The 21,846-nt window shown below is 39.3% G+C and overlaps 1 protein-coding gene across 1 annotated transcript; it reads right to left on the reverse strand.

Annotated features, from left to right (window-relative positions):
• Positions 1-9,954: 9,954 nt before the first annotated feature.
• On the reverse strand, positions 9,955-18,337 carry RSL24D1 (ribosomal L24 domain containing 1). The gene is made up of 6 exons (XM_074837832.1): positions 18,180-18,337; positions 15,726-15,839; positions 13,273-13,345; positions 12,494-12,557; positions 11,938-12,023; positions 9,955-10,361 (listed from the first exon to the last, which is right to left on the reverse strand). The coding sequence occupies exons 1-6, from the start codon at positions 18,258-18,260 to the stop codon at positions 10,288-10,290; spliced, it is 492 nt and encodes a 163-aa protein (XP_074693933.1). The 5' UTR covers positions 18,261-18,337; the 3' UTR covers positions 9,955-10,287.
• Between the last annotated feature and the right edge of the window lie 3,509 nt (positions 18,338-21,846).

The following is a 21,846-nucleotide window of genomic DNA, read 5'->3' on the forward strand; positions in this document are numbered from 1 at the left end:
ATAAGTATTCAGCAGGAAAGATTCAGATCACAAGACAAGCTGAAATAGCATCAGTAAGTTCAAGCTTTTGATAATGTTTACCTATATTTCATTTTCAAAGAACACAGAATGCCAAATCCTGCTTGCTTTCATATGCAATTAATCCCACCAAAATCCTTTGGGTCTACTTCTGAAAGTAAAACGAGCAGGATTTAGTTTATAATCCAATGCCAACAGGAAGGGAAAATATGATATAGTGTTTTATCCCTAGCAAACAATCCTGGTACTAAATCCTCATGAGTAGACCATCAGTGCATATTCTGCAGCTAATCTGGCAATGTGGCAATTTCCTGTTTGTAATTTATATTTTTGCCCAAATGACTGTATAGAGACAGATGGTCGCACCAAAGGAGGACAATTCTGGAAAGAAATCTCCTTCCCTCAGGAATACTTCACAAGATCAGTCTGGGAACTGCCAAAGCAAGATCTTTTGCCAGGCAGCTAAATCACAATACACTGAACACCTTCAGGTTCTGGCTTCTGTATCAAATTCTTACTATCTAATAAATATAACACTGAGGAAAGAAGAGCAAAAAGACATTTCCGTGACTGGATAGGGCTCTGAATACTAATGACCGGATGTCGAGACTCATTTCAAGTTTTTATCGTCCAAGAAATGAAAGCTTTTCCGACTGCATTTTCTGCATCCTTAGAAGTACGCCCTAGGTTACTGATTATCTGGGATCCCATCATCAAGTTTTCAAGAAAGATACTTGTTTCCTTCAGGCTGCAATGGCTCAACCAGATCAAATTTCTAAAACACAGGCCAAACAAATCTGATTTCAGCCAAGGGCTTTATTCTCCCTCATAATCGTCTAATGTTTTCTGACACCAATTAATGGGGCCTTTGTTTTGTTTTAAAGAGAAAATGAGGAATTTTAGAATTATTTGTGAAAATACATGATATAGTTAGTAGAGCAATCCATATATTCTTTATTTGAATGCTGAATTTGCCTTTCTCTGAATTTTCAATATGCCAGAAAGATTCTGATCATCAGCAACTTCAGCTTAAAAACCTTCAGGGTTGTCAGGTAGTAAGAGTGATTTTTGGACAGTGAGATGAAATCAAATGCTGCTGTGACCAACAAGCTAAAGAGTTGACAGTTTTGATTTTGATTAACCCAAGTTTCAGAATTAAAACTGGATTTAGAATAGCAGAAATCTGTCTCACCTTTTATTCATCTGCTTTGCTTGTCTGCAGACTGAATAAGACCACTTCTTTAAGGCATTTATACTTGGCTGAGATACATCCTTCACAAGCTTAAGGGCTAAGGAAAAAAGTTTTAAATTACATTTTAAAATATTGGATTACATTTCATGCTATAAATCATAAAGTCTGTGACCTTGGAATCACAAAACACACATATTCACATATCCTCAGTGAATAATTTAGAAATATTTCAGCTCTTCTGTCCTGTATCCCTAGTGAAAATAAATAGAGATTTCAGTGTTAAATTTGGTTGCTTACTAGACTTACGCTGGTCTATTAGGATTTCCAAATTACATAAGCAGAGAGAGTTTCTGAAACATGGCCTAAGGGAAAAATCATATAGAATACAGTGTTACTAGATATAAGAACTACTAGAATTTCCAATTATTTAACTTCAGCAGAAGAAGCAGAAATAAGTAAGATGTCCCACACTCTAGGCATTCACCTAGTAAAACAACAGTCAACTACTTGTTTGCATGGGAGCTTCTTTATTCCTAGTCAGGTGTTTGGAGTCAGACCAACAGAATTATTTCTGAACGGCACCGTGTCCAATTTGTATTATACTGATTTCTATCAGGCACACACATTAACAGTCCCATCTGACTTCTACAGCAACCAGTAAAACTGTCTCATGACTGAACCTGGCCCTAGAGGCCCCAATCAGTGACACAAACCTATCAAAAAAAGATGGAAAGGAAGAAGGTAATGAACTTTGTTTCACAGCTAGGAAAGTAAGATTGGAATGACACAAAAAATGTTCTGTAGGCTTCCAAGATAAAATTAATTGCTGGGCTAAGTCCCTTACTATGCATAGAAAAGTTGGAAAAGAGGGAATGTACTCCTTGGGATCAGGTAGACCATTTTAGAGAGGACTTAGAAAAGCTGAGCAACTTAAATGAAATTACTGAGGCAAGCAGTCAGGAATAAAATTCAGGTCTGCTGATTTGTAGCTGTCTACTCACCACTCAGCTATTGCATGTAACGTGTGGGAATGGAAACAGCATGCTGTATTTAGGATGTCAGAATTCTAAAAAGGTAAGCGATTCATAAAACTCCATACCAATGAACACTTTCTTGCATCTATGATTAACTGTGCTCAAGCATTTAAGACAACAGCACCACTCACTTCCAAGTCACAGTTCTCATGAACAAAGAGCATTCAAGGTGATATTCCTGGCTTGTTAAGAGCAGCAGATGCCCATCTGTTGAGATCTGTTTTGACAGAATTTAATCCCTTTGCAGTTCTTTTGTGTGTGTCTGTTTATTTTTTTATAATGTTGTCTATCTCGCTTCTTGTAAAAGCAAAATCCTAACCATGATGTCTGACGCATTCAGGTAGCCATGTCTAGAACTTGTCTGTTCCCTAAAGATTTAGAAAGAGAAAACATAGTGAATGACCTGGCAAATTCTAAATATAAAAAAAAAAAAAAACCAAAACAAACAAACAAAAAAAAAAACAAAAAAAACCCAAACACCACTGAAAGTTATTTTCTTTCCACAAAACATGCAGGAAGAAGCTAGGGGTATTGGTTGAAAAGGCAGTTAGTTGCAAAAGAAGAAAAGAACAAAGGGGAAACAGTGTAGACATCCAGGGCACATCTGTATCTTTAATACCACAGAATTTCTCATCATTCCATCCCACACACCAGACAACAAGAGTAGATGTAAGAAAGAGCAACAAAGATGCTCAGAGAAGTATGCTTTCATACAGAACAGGATAACAGATTAGAACCCTTTGGTTTACAAAATAGGTAACTGGAGGTCCACAACACTGCAAACGCTGCTGAGAGGGTGACAAGAATGATTATTCAGCTTCTTGCAATACCAGAACTACCCAGTGGTATCAAACCCAAATCACAAATAAGTTCTTCCTCACAATAAGCAATTAAACAGGAATATTCATCACCACATTACATTAGAGAAATGAAAGTATCGAGGGGTTCAAGGTTAGGTTAGATACAGTCATAGAAGACTGGCTCACCAACAATTTCCAAAGAAATCCCTAAATTACTGTTTGAACTTGGGAAGATAAACTATGGAAAAGGTCACTCAGATGCATGCTTTGTTATACTTTCTCTGAAAGGATCTGTCATACTGGCCACCACTGGTAGTACTGGGTTAGATGGACTTTGGATAAGAACCAGCATGAAAGTTCCTCTCTTTTCAGTCTAAAGGCTTTAAAGGTTTCCAAAACTGGACTCAACACAATTGTCATGAAAAGTGAAAAAACTATTAACAAATTTTGAACAAACAGATGAAACTCATGTAATTAAGGCAGATTTAAACGACTGCCAGAAAAACTACAGTCAGAGTAGTTCAGCAAAAGTTGGCATATCCTTAGAAAATAGGGAGAGTACAGTTTAGATGTTCTTCATATGACCAGGTTCATGTAGATCATTACATATGATACAATAAGAAAATAAATTGAACTGAGTGAAGTGCAGATCATGATGATCACTGGAAAAGTTTGGAATATTGCTGCCTGCAGACACTATTTTCCTATCAACAGGGGAAGTGGATAATTAGAGGCCTACAGGTTTTTACCCTGCTCAAGCACCTTTAGTTTGACCTAAGAATGCCTCCTGTGTTCACAACTGTATGTTTTTAAGCAGAACCTAGATTCTGTGTATCTGCTGTAGAAAGCCTTCAACAACCAGTAAAAGCAATTGCCAGTAAAAGCAATTTTCAGAGAGCCATCTCCTTCCCCTTCAAAACAAATGAATCTACATCAGCTGTGAGAAGAATGCTTCCTGTCACCTTTGTTTCACAGCTTTCTGACAGCACCACTGACAAAACCTGGCACACAATCTCCTCCCAAGTCAACACTAGACATGGAGGTAGACATCTATGAAGAAAAAGCAGAAGTTCTTTAAAAGCAGCATCACAGTATCCCCCAGATATCCTGGGGATCCTCTGTATGAGGCATCCCAGGCAGTAGCACCCCTAAAGAAATCTGGATTAGAGTGTGCTTTGTGCATACTAGATTCTAAATTTATTCCTAGTTCAAGGATAAATACTATTTCTTTCTAAATATCACACATTAATTAGGATCACATTATGATATCTGTATCTTCTATTACAAAAGAAAGATTTTTCCCCAGAGATCATTCACAAGCCGGGTGGAGCGAATCAAATTAAACTTGAATGACTTTCCATCTGTACCCAGGCACAATCAACCAAACAGAGAAGGCAGAAGCAGCCCAGGGGGCCAGTCTGGCTGGTTCTTTCTGACTTCCAAGCCCACCATCAGTTTGTTAGGTTTGTTAGAAGAAAAAGCTGAGTCTGAAGACTGCTGGGTTCAGGTCTGCCACCTTTATGAATCAAGATAAACCTGTATGGCCTGTAATATCCTGTCCCTGAGTTTTGTGTCAGGGAGTACGTAAAGCCTGAATACATGGGGATTTAAAGTGCAATCTGAACTTGCTCAGTGCTGGGAATGACAGGCAATGTTTGTTGTATGAGAAAACCCTTCAGTCTTTCCACCACTCACCTTACCCAGTACTGCTTTTTAGAGTTAATCTCTGCAGTGAGGCTAAAAGAACGAAATATTACCTCTGGCAACATCTTGCTCAGAGATACTGTAACCAATGCAAAAGAGAATTTCTGACAGCTTTTTATTTTGTCAAGTACTAAGAAACCTCTCAAATTCTCCACTCAGGAATCACTTCAGTCAAAGTGGATTACCAAAGCAATTCTCTTAATCAGCAAGTTTAGTGCACAGTGGAGCCTTACAGAAAACAGCTTATATAACTGTAAACAAGAATTTCTGTTCAGTTATGCAGAGACCCCTGTCTATTCCAGGTGATAAGTTACAGATGGACAATATTATTGCCTTATAAACAATACATCTATTTCCATTCAGGAGTCAGTTCCTGTACTGAAACAATATTAATAAATCACGCTGCTTGTAGGGCTAGAGCTGATATCCCCCTTTACTCAGTACATAGCTTTACTGCCATATATATATATATATATATATGAGATAAAATGTTCTCTGAGTACACTTTAAAGGTGAAACAACAGCAGTTTAAGAAACAAGAGTGAGTTTACCAAACTAAATATAATATTAAAAAACTACGGGGAGGGGGAAGAGAACAAACAAACCAACCCATCAAAGAACGCCTTCCAACTCAGCTACCTCCACAAATCCTTATTTCTCCCTTTGTTCCTATCCAGTCTCGAGTAATGCTGCTTGTTCAAAACACTATGGCTATAATCAGGTCAACTGGGTCGCAATTAGGTAAAGAACCTTCCTTGTATTTAGCAACCACCAAGGACTAATTATTAGTGATATCAATTAGAAAATAAAAAAAATCTTAGGCATTTCTCTGCATAAGGCCTTTTTAAAATTGAGATCTAAAAACAGAAAGACAGACAACGAGCAGACTTAAACAATTTTATCAGTAGTTGATTTATTTCAGCTTTCTGCTCTCCCTGGTCGCAGTTCAGTGAAACCCATAAATAAGTTAGGCTGGTGAAGGAGATTGAATTTTTGAGGCCAGAACAGTAATTGAGGAATTGAACAGCCTGGAGGTTGAAATATCGTCTCCTGGGACATAAGCCTTTCGACCTATTAGCAGCTGTCTATATTGCTTTTCCAGCCATTGACACATGTGACCATGTCAACATATTGAACTGATTTATGTTTCTTTGTGTTGCAAAAGGACAGATCTCGTACGTGTTCTGGGCTCCATTGTGCTGTTACTCTAAGGAGGAAGAATATCTCAAGAACACCTCTGACTAAAAAGTCAGATCTTTCAAAAATATGGGAAGGCCCAATTTCCTGTGAAGAAAATCTGCACCAGTTCAGCACAATTTGATTACACAGAAAGCAGTAATTTCCACTTTTTCCACATTCTATTAGTCAGCACTTGCAAAGGAAACACCAAAAGGGAAGCCTGAAGTTTTTTGCTTTTTTTCTTCAAAACAAGCAAACCAAAAAACCCCACCCTCACCACTTTTCAGTCATTCGCTCAGGATCAAAATTTGACAAGAAAATGAGACTCCACAGACAACCAAAGCAATGAGCAATGGATTGTAAAAACAAACCATAATCACAGGCAAAAAGACGTATCTCCAGGTCTTACTCTGTGTGAAAACATGGAAATTACCTCAGCAGAAGTGCAGGCCCGTAGAGAACACCTGAGCTCTCCGTGTGGCTCCGTGGCTGCTTCAGGGCGGCCTCCAGGGCTCTTTTACCTCAGGAACATGCGCCGCGCCGCCCTGCCCACTGCCTCCCCAGCAACTCACTTGGTGCTGCCACATTGCTGCTCCTCCACCTTTGGCGACAGACACGTTTGATTCACACCGCAATATAGAGAAACAAATACTTCTTTCCCTCCCTCCCTAACGTAGTATCCCACAACACCTAAAGCAAACGTTATTTCTAAGATGGCGTCACTCGGCATGGGCCACAGGCTTCCCAGGTGTGACAGAAATGGTTCCCCACACACCACTGCTGAGCAGTCAGGTGTTGGGATAGTTATGATGACAATCACATACTGAAAAAGAGTGAAACTTGATAAAAGATCTAAAAGGCATCTCTGGGGACTCAGGGCAGTACTGTAACCTCACAGGGCCGCAGGCCTGCTCAGGGATCTGCAGCACAAGTGAGGCAGTAGCCAAAATGTATGAGGACAACCTTCTCTTGAAAACAAAGCCAGCATTTAACTTGAAATCACTGTGATGGATTAAAAAAGGGGAAATAGAAAAAAATCACTTCATAAATCACTATTAAAATCCACATTTCCACCTTTTGCACAGTCAGTCTGTAAAAAAATAAAACCATACATCTGTTTTTGTTTTGTAAGAAAAGATGGCAGCAACTGAAACTAAAGATCATTTCTTAAAAATAGAGTACCACATTTGTTCTGATTGAGCACATCATACTTTGTTTTGAAGAAAGGCTCCCAATGGCATCAAGTACAAACATGAAACAGTAAGTTTGTTGAATCTAATAAATGCCAAGAAAGACAGATTGTATAATGCAATTAAGCACTACCGTGCTTATTACTCATATTTTTTTTATTAAATATTGAATCAAATGGACACATCATCATCATTTGTAATAGACTGTACTCAGAGCACTTTGTGCTCCACTCCTACTAGATCTCAACACACACGGGATCAGTGATTTGGATGTGTGACACTAAAACAGGGATCTCTAATGAGTAGCAATGTGCTGCTCATAAATACCACCTCTCCAACTTGCTATGGGGCGAACTGATGGCAGGTCCTGCCTCCCGAGGGCTGGCTACTGCTCAGCCGCATAGGCGCAAGGTGGACAAGGGCTCCGTTTGCACATCACTGCACTCCTCTGCAAGCCAGCATCTGAGCTAGAGCTGTTCAAGTGGAATGTGTTTACTTCCTGATATTTGGCAGTATTTCTCCACGACCACCAGAATACTGCTCAGCTAGACATTTTCTCCCCCAGTCTTATAAACAAAACCCAAAATCTGAAGGAATTTTCAGTCAGCTTTGGCTTAGTTAAAAATTTTCATCCTAAGCAAGCAAAGAAAATAACTGCTCTTCACCAAAATGTCTTTGAGTAAGAACAATTCCTATTAGAAATGTGGTTTGACAGTCAGCCCCCTAAAAGAAGGAAAAAGAAAAGCCACCAGTCCCCCGCAGCTTAGCAACTCCTCAGGAAGGTCTCTGCATGCAGTGGGTTATGCAGAGATGTGCAGGATGCAGAATCACCAGCCCCATGTTGTTCTTCAGCTGCAGCTGTTCCCCTCTCACCATGTGCTGTCCGCAGCAGCATCGTGCTCCAGATGACACAGACAAGAGAACAGGATACCACAGCAATTAAATTTTTTTAAAAAAGAAAATAAAATCACAAGGGCACCTTCAGAACAGGTGCTGTAAGCATGTTACTCATGACAAATTTTTAAAGTCAGCTACCTCCTACATACTCACAAGGTATAAACATCAGGCTACAAGTCTCTGCTTCTCAGGGAAACAGCACACCTGCACCATGATGGACAACTTCAGTACTAACTTTCAAAGCCCATGCTTGCAATTATACTACTACACAGGCTGTAATGAGGCACACAGGTTAAGCAACTCATACAACAGGCAGGATATTTATGGTTGTAGTGTACTTCCCAAATGGCTCTTCTCAGCTGCTGCATGATGACTACTTCACTTACAGACCTTCATAGGAAAGGGTTAACAATCTCATAGAGACACTTTATAAAGCACACAAGTATTGCAGTTCATTTAAAGATATGAGGACAGAAAAAATAGATATTATGTAATATAAATTATTTAATGCTAAAAAACTCATATGAAGATTGTATATAAATACTACATAATATCCAATGGGATTCATCGCCTTTCTCTGCTTTCCATAGATTTACTTTACTATTTTTGGAGAAAATTAAAACTTGGCACTCACTGAACATTGTATCTTTAAAAGTCAGTTAAAAAAAATCTGTAGTAAGATTTTTAGATAGAAGTATCCCACTTCAAGGATTAAGGACCTCAAATACTATGGTAGAACAGGCCATGCAAAAAACACATTTCCCAAGCTGAAATATTAACTTGTATAGTCACACATAAACATATTAACATTCTGTGAAGGTTTCCTTTCACCATGTCCAAGAATTATACTGCCACATCTTAGTTATTTCACCTCACTGACATATGTTTTCTGGCCAACTTACCATATGCTTTTGAGATGTTATTTATATTACAGTTTACACAGGAAATACTAATATTGTACATCTAAAATACTTATCCGCTACCACCACAGCAAATTTTAAATATAGCAAAATTTTAATATCATTAAAGTATGAATTAATTACCTATTTTTATTACTAGTATTCAGTTATGTTTATCTCACTAAAATACATGTTTTCCAAACATCTAAACATAATTTATAAATCAAGAGATGAAAAACTGAGTACAATGTCTGTTTATTTCATATGCTCCCCATTGTCCCTTTTCGTATGTTCAAATATGACTCTTTTCTGAACTACACAAAACACATGTAGGTGTTTTCCAGGTATGTAGGTATGAAGTTTTCCAGTGCTTGATATAGCACATATTCAAGTTTGGAATAGAACTACAAATTACTATTTTTCAGGATTAGTACTGACAAGAAAGTAAAAAGTATTTTAAATGCCTTTGAAAGGCTTCTCTGCTCACACTGTTGTAGACAAACTGCTGACAGTTTAAAAAAGCAGAGCATTTATCTCAGTACTGATGACACACTGAATAAAGATAAATACCACCACAATATGCAAATACCTACACTTTAACACAATCTCCTTTTCTATCAAAGTAATCCTGAGCGTTAGCTAAAAACAGTCAAAAGCACGATTTATTGAGCATCTCAGTCAGCCTGATTACATGTCAGATTTGAATTTCAGTAGGTCAGGAGGATGGCAGGTCCAACTTCAGACTGGATGTTATCATCATTACTATTTTCCAAACAGCAGTAAGTCCTACATCACTGTTAGCTTTGCCGGGCTTAGGTGTCAACTGCAATGTAATCCTGGGGAAGCTGACTTAAAAAGGAGATAAAACAAACACTACAGGCATTCATAACAAACTGAACATTTTTCCCAATGACAAGCGAAAATAAGTCTGAACTGCACTGTACTGATGAAAAATAATATATTCTGCCCCACTTTGTAAGCATTAAGATAGATTTTTATCTGCTTTTACCACTACAAAAGAACAGCCAAAATAAGAAAAGCTCACAGACAAGATCTTTTATTCCTTGCATTATCAGGGAAAAGTTATCCAGAAAGAAAGTATAACTTTGCAAGGAGCACACAGTATCTCAAACAATATGCCTTATTCTCCATTCTGTTGACATGGTTTTCTCAAATTATATAATTGTAAGTACTGCCCAAACTAGTATTCATCACATTATTTTTTATAAAACCAAAAATCATTCAAACTGCAAAGGGCCACTATTCATTAAAATGTATTTTTCTTCAACTGTAAGCTCTGTTCTGAACGATGTCAGGTGAGGCAGTAAGGAACTGTTAACTGCTGAGGAGATATAAACAGAAAATAAAAGCACTTTAAGAGTCTTCTTCCATAGCCACATCCTCTTGTAGCTTCTGCACCATTCTGTCCTCCAGCTGTTTTGGTGTACCTTCAAAGCAAAGAAAAAATTAAAATCAAGATGTCACTCTAAACCCAAATAACTGTTCTTCTTTGAACAATATGTGTCTATTCTAGGTGAAACAACCTAAATATATTGCTTAAAGACTTGTTTAGGAGTAAACCCATCAAGCTTACAAGTATTTATTGCTAACCTCCATCACCACCTAAAACTAGTGAAGAACTGTTTTAATGGAAAAGTTGATGCTGTTTTTATGCAAAATCTAAAATGCAGTCAAACATGTTTTCATCTACTATGATTAACTTCGATATAGCTGGCAATACCTAGCAGAACTTTGCAAAGGACCATACAAATGCATTGCTTTTAACAGATCAATGGCCTTCACACATTATATAAAGATTTAAGCCCTCCTGAATGCTGTGTTGGATGGCAAATGTTAACTCTCAATAATACTACCAAAAAGAAAAAAAAAAAAAAATCCAGGATTGGCCTTTGATTCTGCTCTCTTTAAGGCTCAGCAAAGCACTGAAGAGGTAGCTGTTTGACAAACAGAGGTACTACATGCTATTGTGCATCCTTCATTTAACATAAGCAAAGCCGAACAGAAGAAATAAACAGACTTATTCTTTTGAATTCAGATCTTTTTTCTTCTTTTTCCCCCTCATAAACCAAGAGACAAATTAAACCAAAGCTTAAAATATCCTGACAAAACCTTGTTTCATATATACAGGATCTTAAACTATAGTTAATATGAACTGGAAGAAAAAACATAGAACAGACTTCTAGTTAATGTCTAATAATATGTCACACCTACACCCAGAGACAAAAACCACTGGTAATTTTTATAAAACAAAAACTAATGGAAATATTTTTAACTTCTCTCCATTAACTGTATTTTAAAAAAATAAATCATCTTGATAATCCATTTTTATCAACATCATCTAGCACAAGCTAGTACTTGTAATACTTCAGAAACCAGAAAATTATTTAGGAGAAACAGGTTTCTCCAACTGAAAAACTCAGTTCGCTAACAAAAAATATACATTATTATATCTGAACTAGTCACAGATTTTAGTGAAAATTTGTAAAATTACTGTGATATTTTAAAAACTGTTGGGCTTACGCTGAAGAAATTGTATTTTCATATAAGTTTCATTATACACAGTGAACTACAAAACGCCTACTCTCACAATTAGCTACAAAAAGCAGAGTTTAACTACTGTATTTTAGATCAATCAGTGGTATAGTCTGTTGAGTTCAAATACTCAATTCAAAGGAAAGACTTAATGTATTGGTCAAGAAACACGCAGTTCATAGAGTAACAGGTATTGGGCATAGTTTAAAATACTCAAAATAAGGAAAAGAAAGGATGAATGCAGGACTACATAAATAAAAAGGTATGTGATTCAGAACAAAGATACTGCTTACATTCAGTGGCAAGAACTATTCTCCATATTCAATAGACTAATTAATGATAAGACAAATGCACAGGATTATTGATCTGTAGCATTAGTCACACCAAAAAAGAAAAAAAAAAAAATCAATATTCATCATAAAATTGTATATACAAGTTAAGCTAAGCAAACCAGGTAAAGCAAGTTCTTACTTGCATGTGGAGCACGAAGAAGGTGGATATTCTGTTTGACTTCTTTGATGTCTTCTGCCTTCTGCAACTCTTTGCTCTTCTTTAATCTGGGGAGAAGGAAAATTAAATTTAATTACCTTTAAAGAGGAGATACATGTTTAATTTTAATGCATCATACATCTTTAAAGGTATGTAAACTGTAAATAACTATGATTATGAGGAAATAAAGGTTAAAGTATTTGAATACCAATTCAAGCATATACTGGCTACAAAACCAAGAAAAAAGGCAGCACTACATCAACTCTTACCAGAAATTTGTTTAAACCTGGGACTCCATATTACAAACAAGGCAATATAACCGAGTGTCCAAAAGCTACATTTCATTAGACAGCCAATAGAGCGTAGTAGTTTGGTAGCATAGTAGAGCCCACTTAAACTATTTTACCCCATCAGTTGGATGACTTTGTATGTACAAATCAAATAACCATTTAAAACTTTTGATCATCATCTCTCTAGAAAGACTGTCTGTCTAATACAGATTTGCAAAAGCCCCCATAATACAAATACTTCTCCTCACCTGTTCATAATATATCTAGCTTGGCGTTTTTTCTTTATTTCCTCCACTCTCTTCATTGCATCAACTGAAATAAAGCAGAAATTGTTTTAAAAGTGCTTAGATACCTACGGTTGAAAAATAAAATGCCATTTTGCAGAGCAACACTACCAGTATTCCATAATACCTCTATATCAGAGGCAACTCTTCTACTATATAGAGGAAGCTATTCCTTCTTCAAAGAGCATGGTAGGAGAATATTCTGTGTACCAACTATGATGAATTGTATTTTCAAGCTTATTTATGCTCCCACTTTTGTGCCTACACATATTTTCTACAATTAACCATGACTATAAAAGACTCTTACTCTACTTGAAATCAGATGCAAGGTACCACCTTCTCCTTTATGGCATTCATTCATGACTTAGGTAACTCTTCCATTTTATAGCAATTGATTTATTAAACAAACTGAAGTGGAATGAGTGGGAGCAAAGAAACTGCATCAATACAAAAGGCTTACACTGGGAGCCTCTTAAAAAGCTGAAGAACCACTAATTCAAAACAGAGGAATGATGCACCTCATCTTCTAACCAGTTTCTCAAAAAAAATAAAATCAAGTGAAACTCCACACCTGTTCACAACTCAAACCTCCTCCACACATCAGAATTTGGTCATGATTCCAGTAATTTCAAACACAATCACTATAAAGCGTCAGTACTCTACGTGAACATGTTTTCAGAAGACCTTAGAGTAAAAGTTCACTCCCCATAGTTCATATTTTGTTTTTTCTAAAAATGACTCACCAGTCTTGTTCCACAACTCTCTCTGGTATTTCACTGGTTCATTTCTACGTTTTTCAAACTCAAACGAATTATCCTATATTAAGAAAAAGTAAATATAGATTATATACAGAAGCCTATTTAGATCAATACATTCTTACTATAGCACTCACTCATATAACAATGTTTTACAGGATTTTTTTTCCTCCTTTCAGAATCTCAGTTCCTACATTTGAACAACCTTTGGAGATTATTAAACTAGAAGGAAATAGAGTGGAGTGTTTGGCTTCAAAGTGTCAGAAGCCATGGTGGTTTGTCTGAAGAGAACTATTTACCAAAACATCTCCCTCAGCTATTTTCTTTTTAGCAAGACAAAAGGAACAGAGAAGACCAATGTGGAGTAGGAAATACAGAGCAGACTAGACAGATGGAAGGCAAAATTGAAAACGTGTCGAGTCAAAAGCATTTAATGCAGGTCAAATAAGTTCTACTCAACAGCCTGTAATTTGAAAAGGTTCAAAAAACCTCAACAGTATAAGAATATTGAAACAATATAAAATCATTGGAAATTGTGAAATATTTCAATTGATGACATTCTGGTGTTTGGGGCAGCTAGGTGTTTTTCTTTTTGTTGTATTTTTTTTTCCCAAGAGTTTAAGATAGAAAATCAGTTTTCTGATTTTTTTTTTGCTAGGCATACTTAGCTTTATAACAACTTTATCTGAGGACTTTTCCCTGCCCAAAGGTTTTGTAGAGGGAAAGCAAAGTTTTTAGGCCAGCTGCTAATCTTCACTTGAGCTAAAGACAGCTCCAATGAGAGAAACTACACAGAATAGCAAGAAATGGCACATACATACTCACAAGCCATGTTCCATTGGCAGACAGATGTTAGTTTTCACCAAGGGATAGCATCAAGCAAAATATCAAAAGTACAAGCTGTAGAGCAGACCATATGCTAACATCTACATGCCATTCTTATTTTTAAAAAATTAAAAATTAGCTAAAATTCACTTTTTGCCAAGTGTGACACAGCACCACACCAATTCACTGCAGTTTATCCTAAACTGTGTTAGCTTTTACGTATTTATAATACACAGCGTTGTTTTGTATCATGAGAACACACCACAAACAGTGAAAAGAAGTCTCGTAAGAGTACAGATGTTTAAAATGCCGTGGTCTTCTACATTCACAAACTACAGCTGTCTCATACTGGCCCAAAGGATCTTTTCAATCCAAACATGAGGGGACAGAACGACCGACTCCTCAGTCATTCTGATTGAGAGAGTAAGACAGTCCTTCAGAAACACCTTGTGAACAACCAACTGGCAAGATTATGTCCTCCTTTTCAGTGTTGTTGTTTAACAAAAAATACCTTGAAACCCAGGAAAACAAGGGAATATACTTACCCTCTATCCAATGTACCTGTTTAAAGCAGCAAGAACTATCACCTTCTTACAAACTACAGTATTTCCCATTGTCATAAGCCTTTTTAGACATGCCCCCCCCCTCCCAGGTGGTTTATGAAACAATGGATACCAACCAAACGACAACAAAGCAGTATGGTTATATATTGTTTTAATTCTTAACATACAGAGATACATCCCAAAACTAGAGCATATTGTCACCTACTTAGACATGTATAAAGGAATTTCAAATTAAGATCTTTTCAAAAAGGTAATTCAACTTAGCCAGAAACAACTTGAAAGCAAGAAATACAATTACAAAGATGCTAATTAATCATGGTCTCTCAGAGTCACATTAAAAAATGAAATCACATTCTTTTCCTTGGAAGAGCCACAGAAGGCAGCAAATCACTGTGTCAAAACACTTACTAAACTGTTAGTATTCTGTCAAAAAACAGGTAATGAAGTCACAGTAACTCCTGAATTATTTAAGGACTGTCCCACCAAATATGAGTGTTTAGTATTTTTGCCACTGAAGGAACTTTGTCTTGAAATTGTTTTTAAGATCTCATATACTGTTTTTGAAACGTTCCTATCTCTGCAAGGACTTTTCCTATACATTGTACGCTTCAAAAGGTAACTATCTTATGCATCTACACTGCAAGACTTCCTGGGGTACCTGGTAACCCAGATTATCTGATTGTGCAGAAATACAACTACAAAATGGGTATGTACAGCGAGGAGATTTATAGATGGGGAAAAAAATAAAAAAGCCTTGGACTTGGGAATCCCCATGTATTACCAACGTAGACACCTGATACACTGGCTTCCACACTGAAGCTGGAAAAGGAAGTTCCAAGTTATAGTCAAGCTAAACGAATAGCTCACTCTCAAGAAAATTCTCACATCCTTTTCCACAATCCCTCTTTTCTCCATTTATTCCATCCCTCATGCTCATCTAATTAAATGATAACGCATTAAGCTAGCTAACCTAACCTGTCTGCAACTGGAAGAAGCTAGATTTCTGCCATTTTAGTGAGCTAATGTAAAGTGTGAATCAGCTCAATTTCTTACCACTGTCAATTCTTTGCCAGCTGCTTTCCGAAATGCTTTGGTCCATCTCATCTTTCTGGGATTTCGCTTCTTTTTAAAGTTTCTGTGGCATTTTGATTTGCAGAATCTAAATACCTTGAAGAAGGCAGAAAGGGAGAAAGTTTACAGTCAAATCATGTTATTCCTCCCCGATTATAAGTGTGATATCAAACACTGAAGTTTCTGTAACAATACTGCTCACTGAAAATGACATTAATCTTTCAAATGTAAATATTTTTAACTCAAATATAGCTATTAACGAAAATAATTTCAAGCACTATTCTTATTTTTCCATTATAAAGTCATTTTTACAGCTCAGGGACATGCACAAATCCTTACAATTAAGCTGATTATAAATAAAATATACCAGAGTTGCAAGAATTATCATCTGCAAAAATAACTATAAAACCAAACCTGTACTATGAATAAACAGTTTTCAACACCTATCAGCACTTTTTAGATACAGTGTCAGCCTGACAACAACAAAGAATCCTCACACCTCATATAACATTTTTGAATGCAATACACATATACACACACACAAAAAAGTCTATCCTCGGGAATGTAGCTTTAAGCCTTAAAGATTACCCTGCAGCAGGAATCCTAAGCACATCAGTAACATCCTGGACTGAATTTACTGAAAACTGTTAAAGCATATGCTGAACATCCTAACTGACTTTTTTTACCCTCATTTTTCTACATGTTCTGCATAATGCTAGACTCATTTTAGGCACCTGCCACTGCTGGCCATTGAAGCACCTTATGTTCATGCAGATGATGTTTTCAGGCCCATTAAAGATCCATAAAAGAAACTTCACTATCCATACTTGAAATTTCCCTCTTATTAGAATTGAAATTATGTAATAGTCAAGCTAAACACCCTCTATCCCAAATTGTCCCAAATGCAACAGACATTTTCCAGTCAAAAAGAGTACACAGCAAGATGGCAGTAAGCTAAGGGGTGTGTGTGTGGGGGGGGGGTGTGTGAGACATATAATCGTATTACTATTTGAAGTTTCTAATTTTCCCTAAATTTGTGCATCACCTTGAACTATCCTGGGCTGCCTAGTATCCAAAGCAGAGCTGAAACTTTACTTAAGAATACTCAAAGTTACATTTGTTATTCATGAGTTTTTGAAAATCCTATTTTTCTTCAACAATACTCTCCTTCCCATCAGTCACTTTTAAAGAAAACTAATAGAAAATACAAAATCTCTAGTAAAGGTAATAATCCTCAAATAATAATTTTTTTTTACATTCTTCTACCACATTTTTTCACTTGAACTGAGACAAATCTGCCATTATATTTTGCTCTTTCATAGATTATCTGTTCACAACTAACCTGCCATTGTGCTTTTTTTTAAAAACACACACCTCGTGGCCATTTTTGAATAAATGGAACTGTGTCAATCTACATCTACCTCTAAATTCCCAAAAGCTATGACTCAGATGAGCAATACAGTTGAGCCAGTATTTATTTGTTTAGATATCCGAGCACGGGAAGGAAGCTATTTGTGTAAGCTTCGTTTCACAGTGAGGTCTCCAATGCCCTATAGGAGAGAGAAGGAATACAGCGGAGGCTGGGAAACTATACACAACATTTTACATACAAAATTGTCACCACAATGTAAAGCCCAAAGTGCTATGCACATCCTGTTACGACAGCCTCAATTGGGTAAGTCACGTCAGATATCTGAGTTGCATCTTTTAGTAGAGTACCAAGAGATGCATAAACCATTAGCTTTAGTACGCAGTGCCTGTACCTTCGATTGCTGAAAGTTTCAGAATCACTTGCTATTAATCTGAAGCCTCCACTTCACCAAAAGCAGAAAATTAAAGGATGAGGGCTTTGAATTGCTCTGTCAAGCACACAGTTTTCTAGTAAAAACTGAAATCAAGTAATTCAGCCCACACTCTTCCCGACAGCCACAACAGTTGCCAAATCACAGTGTCACTCCACGTAACGGCTCCCACACAGCAAACAGACCTGCGCGGTGGATGACACCGCCCCAAGCCCCCCGCGGCCGCTGCGCTGGTTCCCGACCGCGCGGGCTGCAGCCCGACACGGGAACTGCTGCCTGCCCCCCGCCGCCAGGGCCAGGCTCGGCGGGCGCGTCAGCAGCTGCAGCCCGGCCCGGGACGGGGGCACCCACCCCGGGGAAGCCCCGTGGGCCTCGGCAACGTCTGTAACCGAACCGCGGGAGAAGCGGACACCGCGTGTGGGGGGGTGAGAGCTCTGGGGCCCCCACGTGCATAAGGGGAACCACACACACAGACACACCACACCACACACACACACACACACACCCCGACACACATCCCGCCGGCACAGGCCCGGACCGCCGCTGGGCCAGGCCCAGCCGGGCAGGCTACGAGGGGGAGCGGGCCCCGGGCGCTGACAGGCGCCAGCCGCGCCCCCCCCTCGGCGGGCGGTACCTTGCAGTCGTTGCGCACGAACATGACGCCGTGGCCCGGGTAGATGGGCCCCGAGCAGAAGTAGCACTTCTCGATGCGCATGGCCGGGCCCCGCCGCGCCGCAGGCCCCCCCGGAAGGACACGCTCAGCTGACCGGAGGCGGCGGGGCGGTCCCTGCCGGCCGCAGGCGCATGCGCAGACGCGCCCCGCCCAGGCCTCGCGCGTCTCTCGCAGCGTTTTACGGCCGTCGTGAAACGCAGCCGCGTCGGTACCGCGGCCCCGGGTCATCGGGGGCCCGAGCAGCCCCGACGCAGGCCCCGGGCTGGGAACAAGCAAGTGCTGGCTGGCTCTGAGTGTCCGGCCCAACCAGCCCGGCGGGAGTTCCAGAAGGTGACAGGGCGACAGCCAGCCGTTAGGCCGGCGGTGACAACGCTGAGCCGCTTCCTCAGCGCGCACAGACCCAAGGCCCCGCAGAGCCCGCAGATGCTGTCACGTCGCATGGCTCTGGAGCCAGCAGCATACTGGGTATTAGAAAACCCGCTCTGCCGCTGGGTGGCTGGTGATGCCGCAAGAGAGCCCGCGGCCAGCCCAGCCCCAGGGCCCCACACAGCTCATGTTGCACCAGGAGGTACAACGCACCAGTGTATCCTCACAGGTTACTCACTGGAAAACAGCACTTCCAGTCGTCTGGGGGGCCGTGGAAGCCTCTCCTCACACCCACAGCGAACAGCCTCACAACACGAGAGCAGTAACGTTCCCCTGTCCCACGCTGTTAGCATCTGAGCGACCTACCCTGTGAAGAAGCCAGCAATCTGAAATGAAGTGATAACCCCCAAGAGTCCTGTAAAGTGGATCACATAAAGCCTACCCGGAAAACAAAGGGCTCGTTTTGCTGAGCATGGTTGAAGAGACCAGATCGAGCTGTCCTGAGGCGGTCTCTGCCAGACCGAGTGGGAAAGAGGAAAGACAGCTCCTGTTGGACGTAAATGCCTTTACAGCACAACACAGGACTGACCCTTCACCTCCCCAAAACAAGTGCATTCCAGACCACATTCCCTCCCAAAGATTCTGGAAGAATGTGTCGTTTTTTAATTCAGGGATATTGGTTTGGTTTTAGCTCTGAGTAGTAGAGTAGCGTACGCTTTTCAAATTGGTCATCGTTTCTTTGGCAGGCTTTAACCGTCATGAAATACAAGGAGGACCATGAGATGACCTCACGCCTTAGCAAGATCTCTTAAAATAAGTCATATATAAAATGCAGAAGAGATTATTGCTCCAAAAATGAGAAACTGGGCCACAAGGCCATCACATGAACAATGCTGAGACTATAGTTTGTGTGGAAGTTCTCATTGCTGTGCTTTCTTTGAAGCTATAAGAAAGGTCCATTTATTGGCTGATAGGAGCCACAATTTCTAAATCATTACACAAACAGATTACTAGGGGGAAAAGGGTGAGAAGGGTATCTACAAAAGCACTAATATGCCAAAAAACACAAAGACACTACACTCACCAGATATACACATCAGCCACATGCACACTACCTGCAATACATTATATCAAGAGCAAGGTCGGTCCTTTGCTTTAACCAGAAAGAATCCTGCTGAAAGCGGAGAGGTAAGTCGTGCTCATGAAAGTATTAAAAAAACCCAAAAAACAACCCATACAAAGAAACGAAGTTGGGATGAACTATTAGACAATACTGCATCTTCAAAAGTAAGCTGTCTTTTCACTTTCCCAAATGACTCTCTACTTCCCTGAAACATATTTTAGTATGGAAATTAAATACAAAAGATTTTGTGATCAGCTTGTGATCTGCCTTCTCATTATAAATGCAAAATTTTGCTCCAAGTGTGAAAAATGAAGCTGAAATGGCTCAGTATTAACATAAGGATGGAGAGAGTAATCCAAGGAAAGGAAAGGGAGTCAGACAGATTTTTAAATCTACAGATGATTTTCTCTAGAACTCAGGGAAATCACTTTCTGCTCAATTTCTGTATTTGTAAGATACAAGTCTTCTACCGGGGTTATTTTCTAAAGCAAAATTTGAAGTACAGTTTAAAACCTGTGGCTCTGCACACATTACTCTGACAAACCTATTACTCCTTCTTCTCTCTCTCCTACAGAGTTACCTGTTTATTGTGAAAGGACCTAAATGCTAGGCCCTGTACCTTCCTAAATTGTTGGGAATTGAAGAGGGTCTTCCCTCTGTTCTTCAATCTTAGGCTGCTGTCTCAGCTCAAGAGTCTGAAATTTTCCTCACCATGTCAGGCTTCACCACCACAATTCCTGCTTCTCCATTTAAAAGAAATCAACTATCTGGGTATTTAGTGAAAAATCCATGTGTTGAATTGCATGTGCTTTTAGGGCAGTTTTTGCCTTCTGGTTTCTAGAACAACAAAAGCAGGCTACATTAAGAAAGACGGAAGGAAGAAAAAAAAATAGCTTTAGCACAAATAGGATCACTAACATCAGCACAGAACTTGTCTCCAATCTTTTTGAAAACCAGACCTCAGCCACATCCTATTGCAGTCACAGGCTAGAGCGTATGACTGGGGACTAGCACTCAGCCCCAGCCCTATGGAACAGCTCCGAACTGACTCAGAGACAGACAGCAAGATAAGACTGTACGGGGTATTAGTTAGTCTCATGCTGCACGCCGGAGGGCAGGCGCTGTGGCTGTGGCAGGGGATGGCAACGCAGCTGATAAGAGGAAATAGCACAGACACGTACACAAAGCAATTCTATGAAGGAAGCTATGAAGACACCAAGTTTACAGCTAGAGGCAAAACCAAATAGTGAACAAGTTTGCTTAGGTCTGGGGCTGCTGTGCTTTGGCATATGCAATTGCAATCCTTTTTTAGTCCGATTACTTTGAGTTTCCTGCCCATGTGACTTTTCCCCACGGGCTGTATTTATTTCACTGAAGACAGCTTTTTCCTGGCAGAGTACTGTATTGTGAAGTCTTTGGTGGCTTCTACAATTTAAACACTGTGGATTACAGACTGTCACCAACGCCTCCAGCAGACAGATGGGATGTGAGAGCACAGTGATACTACAAGCATTTACAATTGGATTTTTTTCCCCCCTCCCTCCTTTTTTTCATATCAAGGCACTAATCTCTTCAAGTATAAGCCATCATGTTGTGGACTTGAAGTGCTTATTCCTGACCTAAAAGGCAATATAGATTGAAGGTTGCTGGAGCCAGAACCCAGATTAATTATCAAAAAAGAGTATGTACTTCTACTCCATTAACAGTTATTCACAGACAGAATTAGGTATCCAGCTGAACTGCCTCACTGGAAGAGGTTTTGCAGCAAACTGAGTGGCTCATTTATTTGATTTTTGACAGAAATCACCACAGCAAGAATTGTTTCACCAAACATCTCAACTCAGTATCTTAAACTCATAGCAAATCTCTGGCCTGCAAATATTTACATACTTGTCCAAGTTTCCTAACAGAAGTAAAAGAACTCTCATATACAGTCATATAAAAGAACTGTCAGGCATGTGCACTTGCAGGATCAGGTTCCCAGAGCATACAATCATTTTGGTTGGAAGACACTTCTGGAGGTCATCTAGACTGAAGTCCTGCTCAAAGCAGGACAAATTAACACCAGGTGGCTCAGGGCCACATCTAGTTGAGTTTTTAGTGTCTTCAAGGATGGAGATTCCATAACCCTCCTCAGCT

The sequence above is a fragment of the Strix aluco genome, chromosome 12 (assembly GCF_031877795.1).
Source record: "Strix aluco isolate bStrAlu1 chromosome 12, bStrAlu1.hap1, whole genome shotgun sequence".
NCBI classification, from domain to species: domain Eukaryota; kingdom Metazoa; phylum Chordata; class Aves; order Strigiformes; family Strigidae; genus Strix; species Strix aluco.

What these genes read in the sequence shown, in the direction of transcription:
- RSL24D1 (XM_074837832.1), bottom strand. Translation starts at nt 18,260, where the DNA reads ATGCGCATCGAGAAGTGCTACTTCTGCTCGGGGCCCATCTACCCGGGC. An exon ending in TCGTGCGCAACGACTGCAAG is followed by an intron (nt 15,840 to 18,179) that starts GTACCGCCCGCC and finishes GCCTTCTTCAAG; the next exon opens with GTATTTAGATTCTGCAAATC. An exon ending in CTGGCAAAGAATTGACAGTG is followed by an intron (nt 13,346 to 15,725) that starts GTAAGAAATTGA and finishes TTCTTAATATAG; the next exon opens with GATAATTCGTTTGAGTTTGA.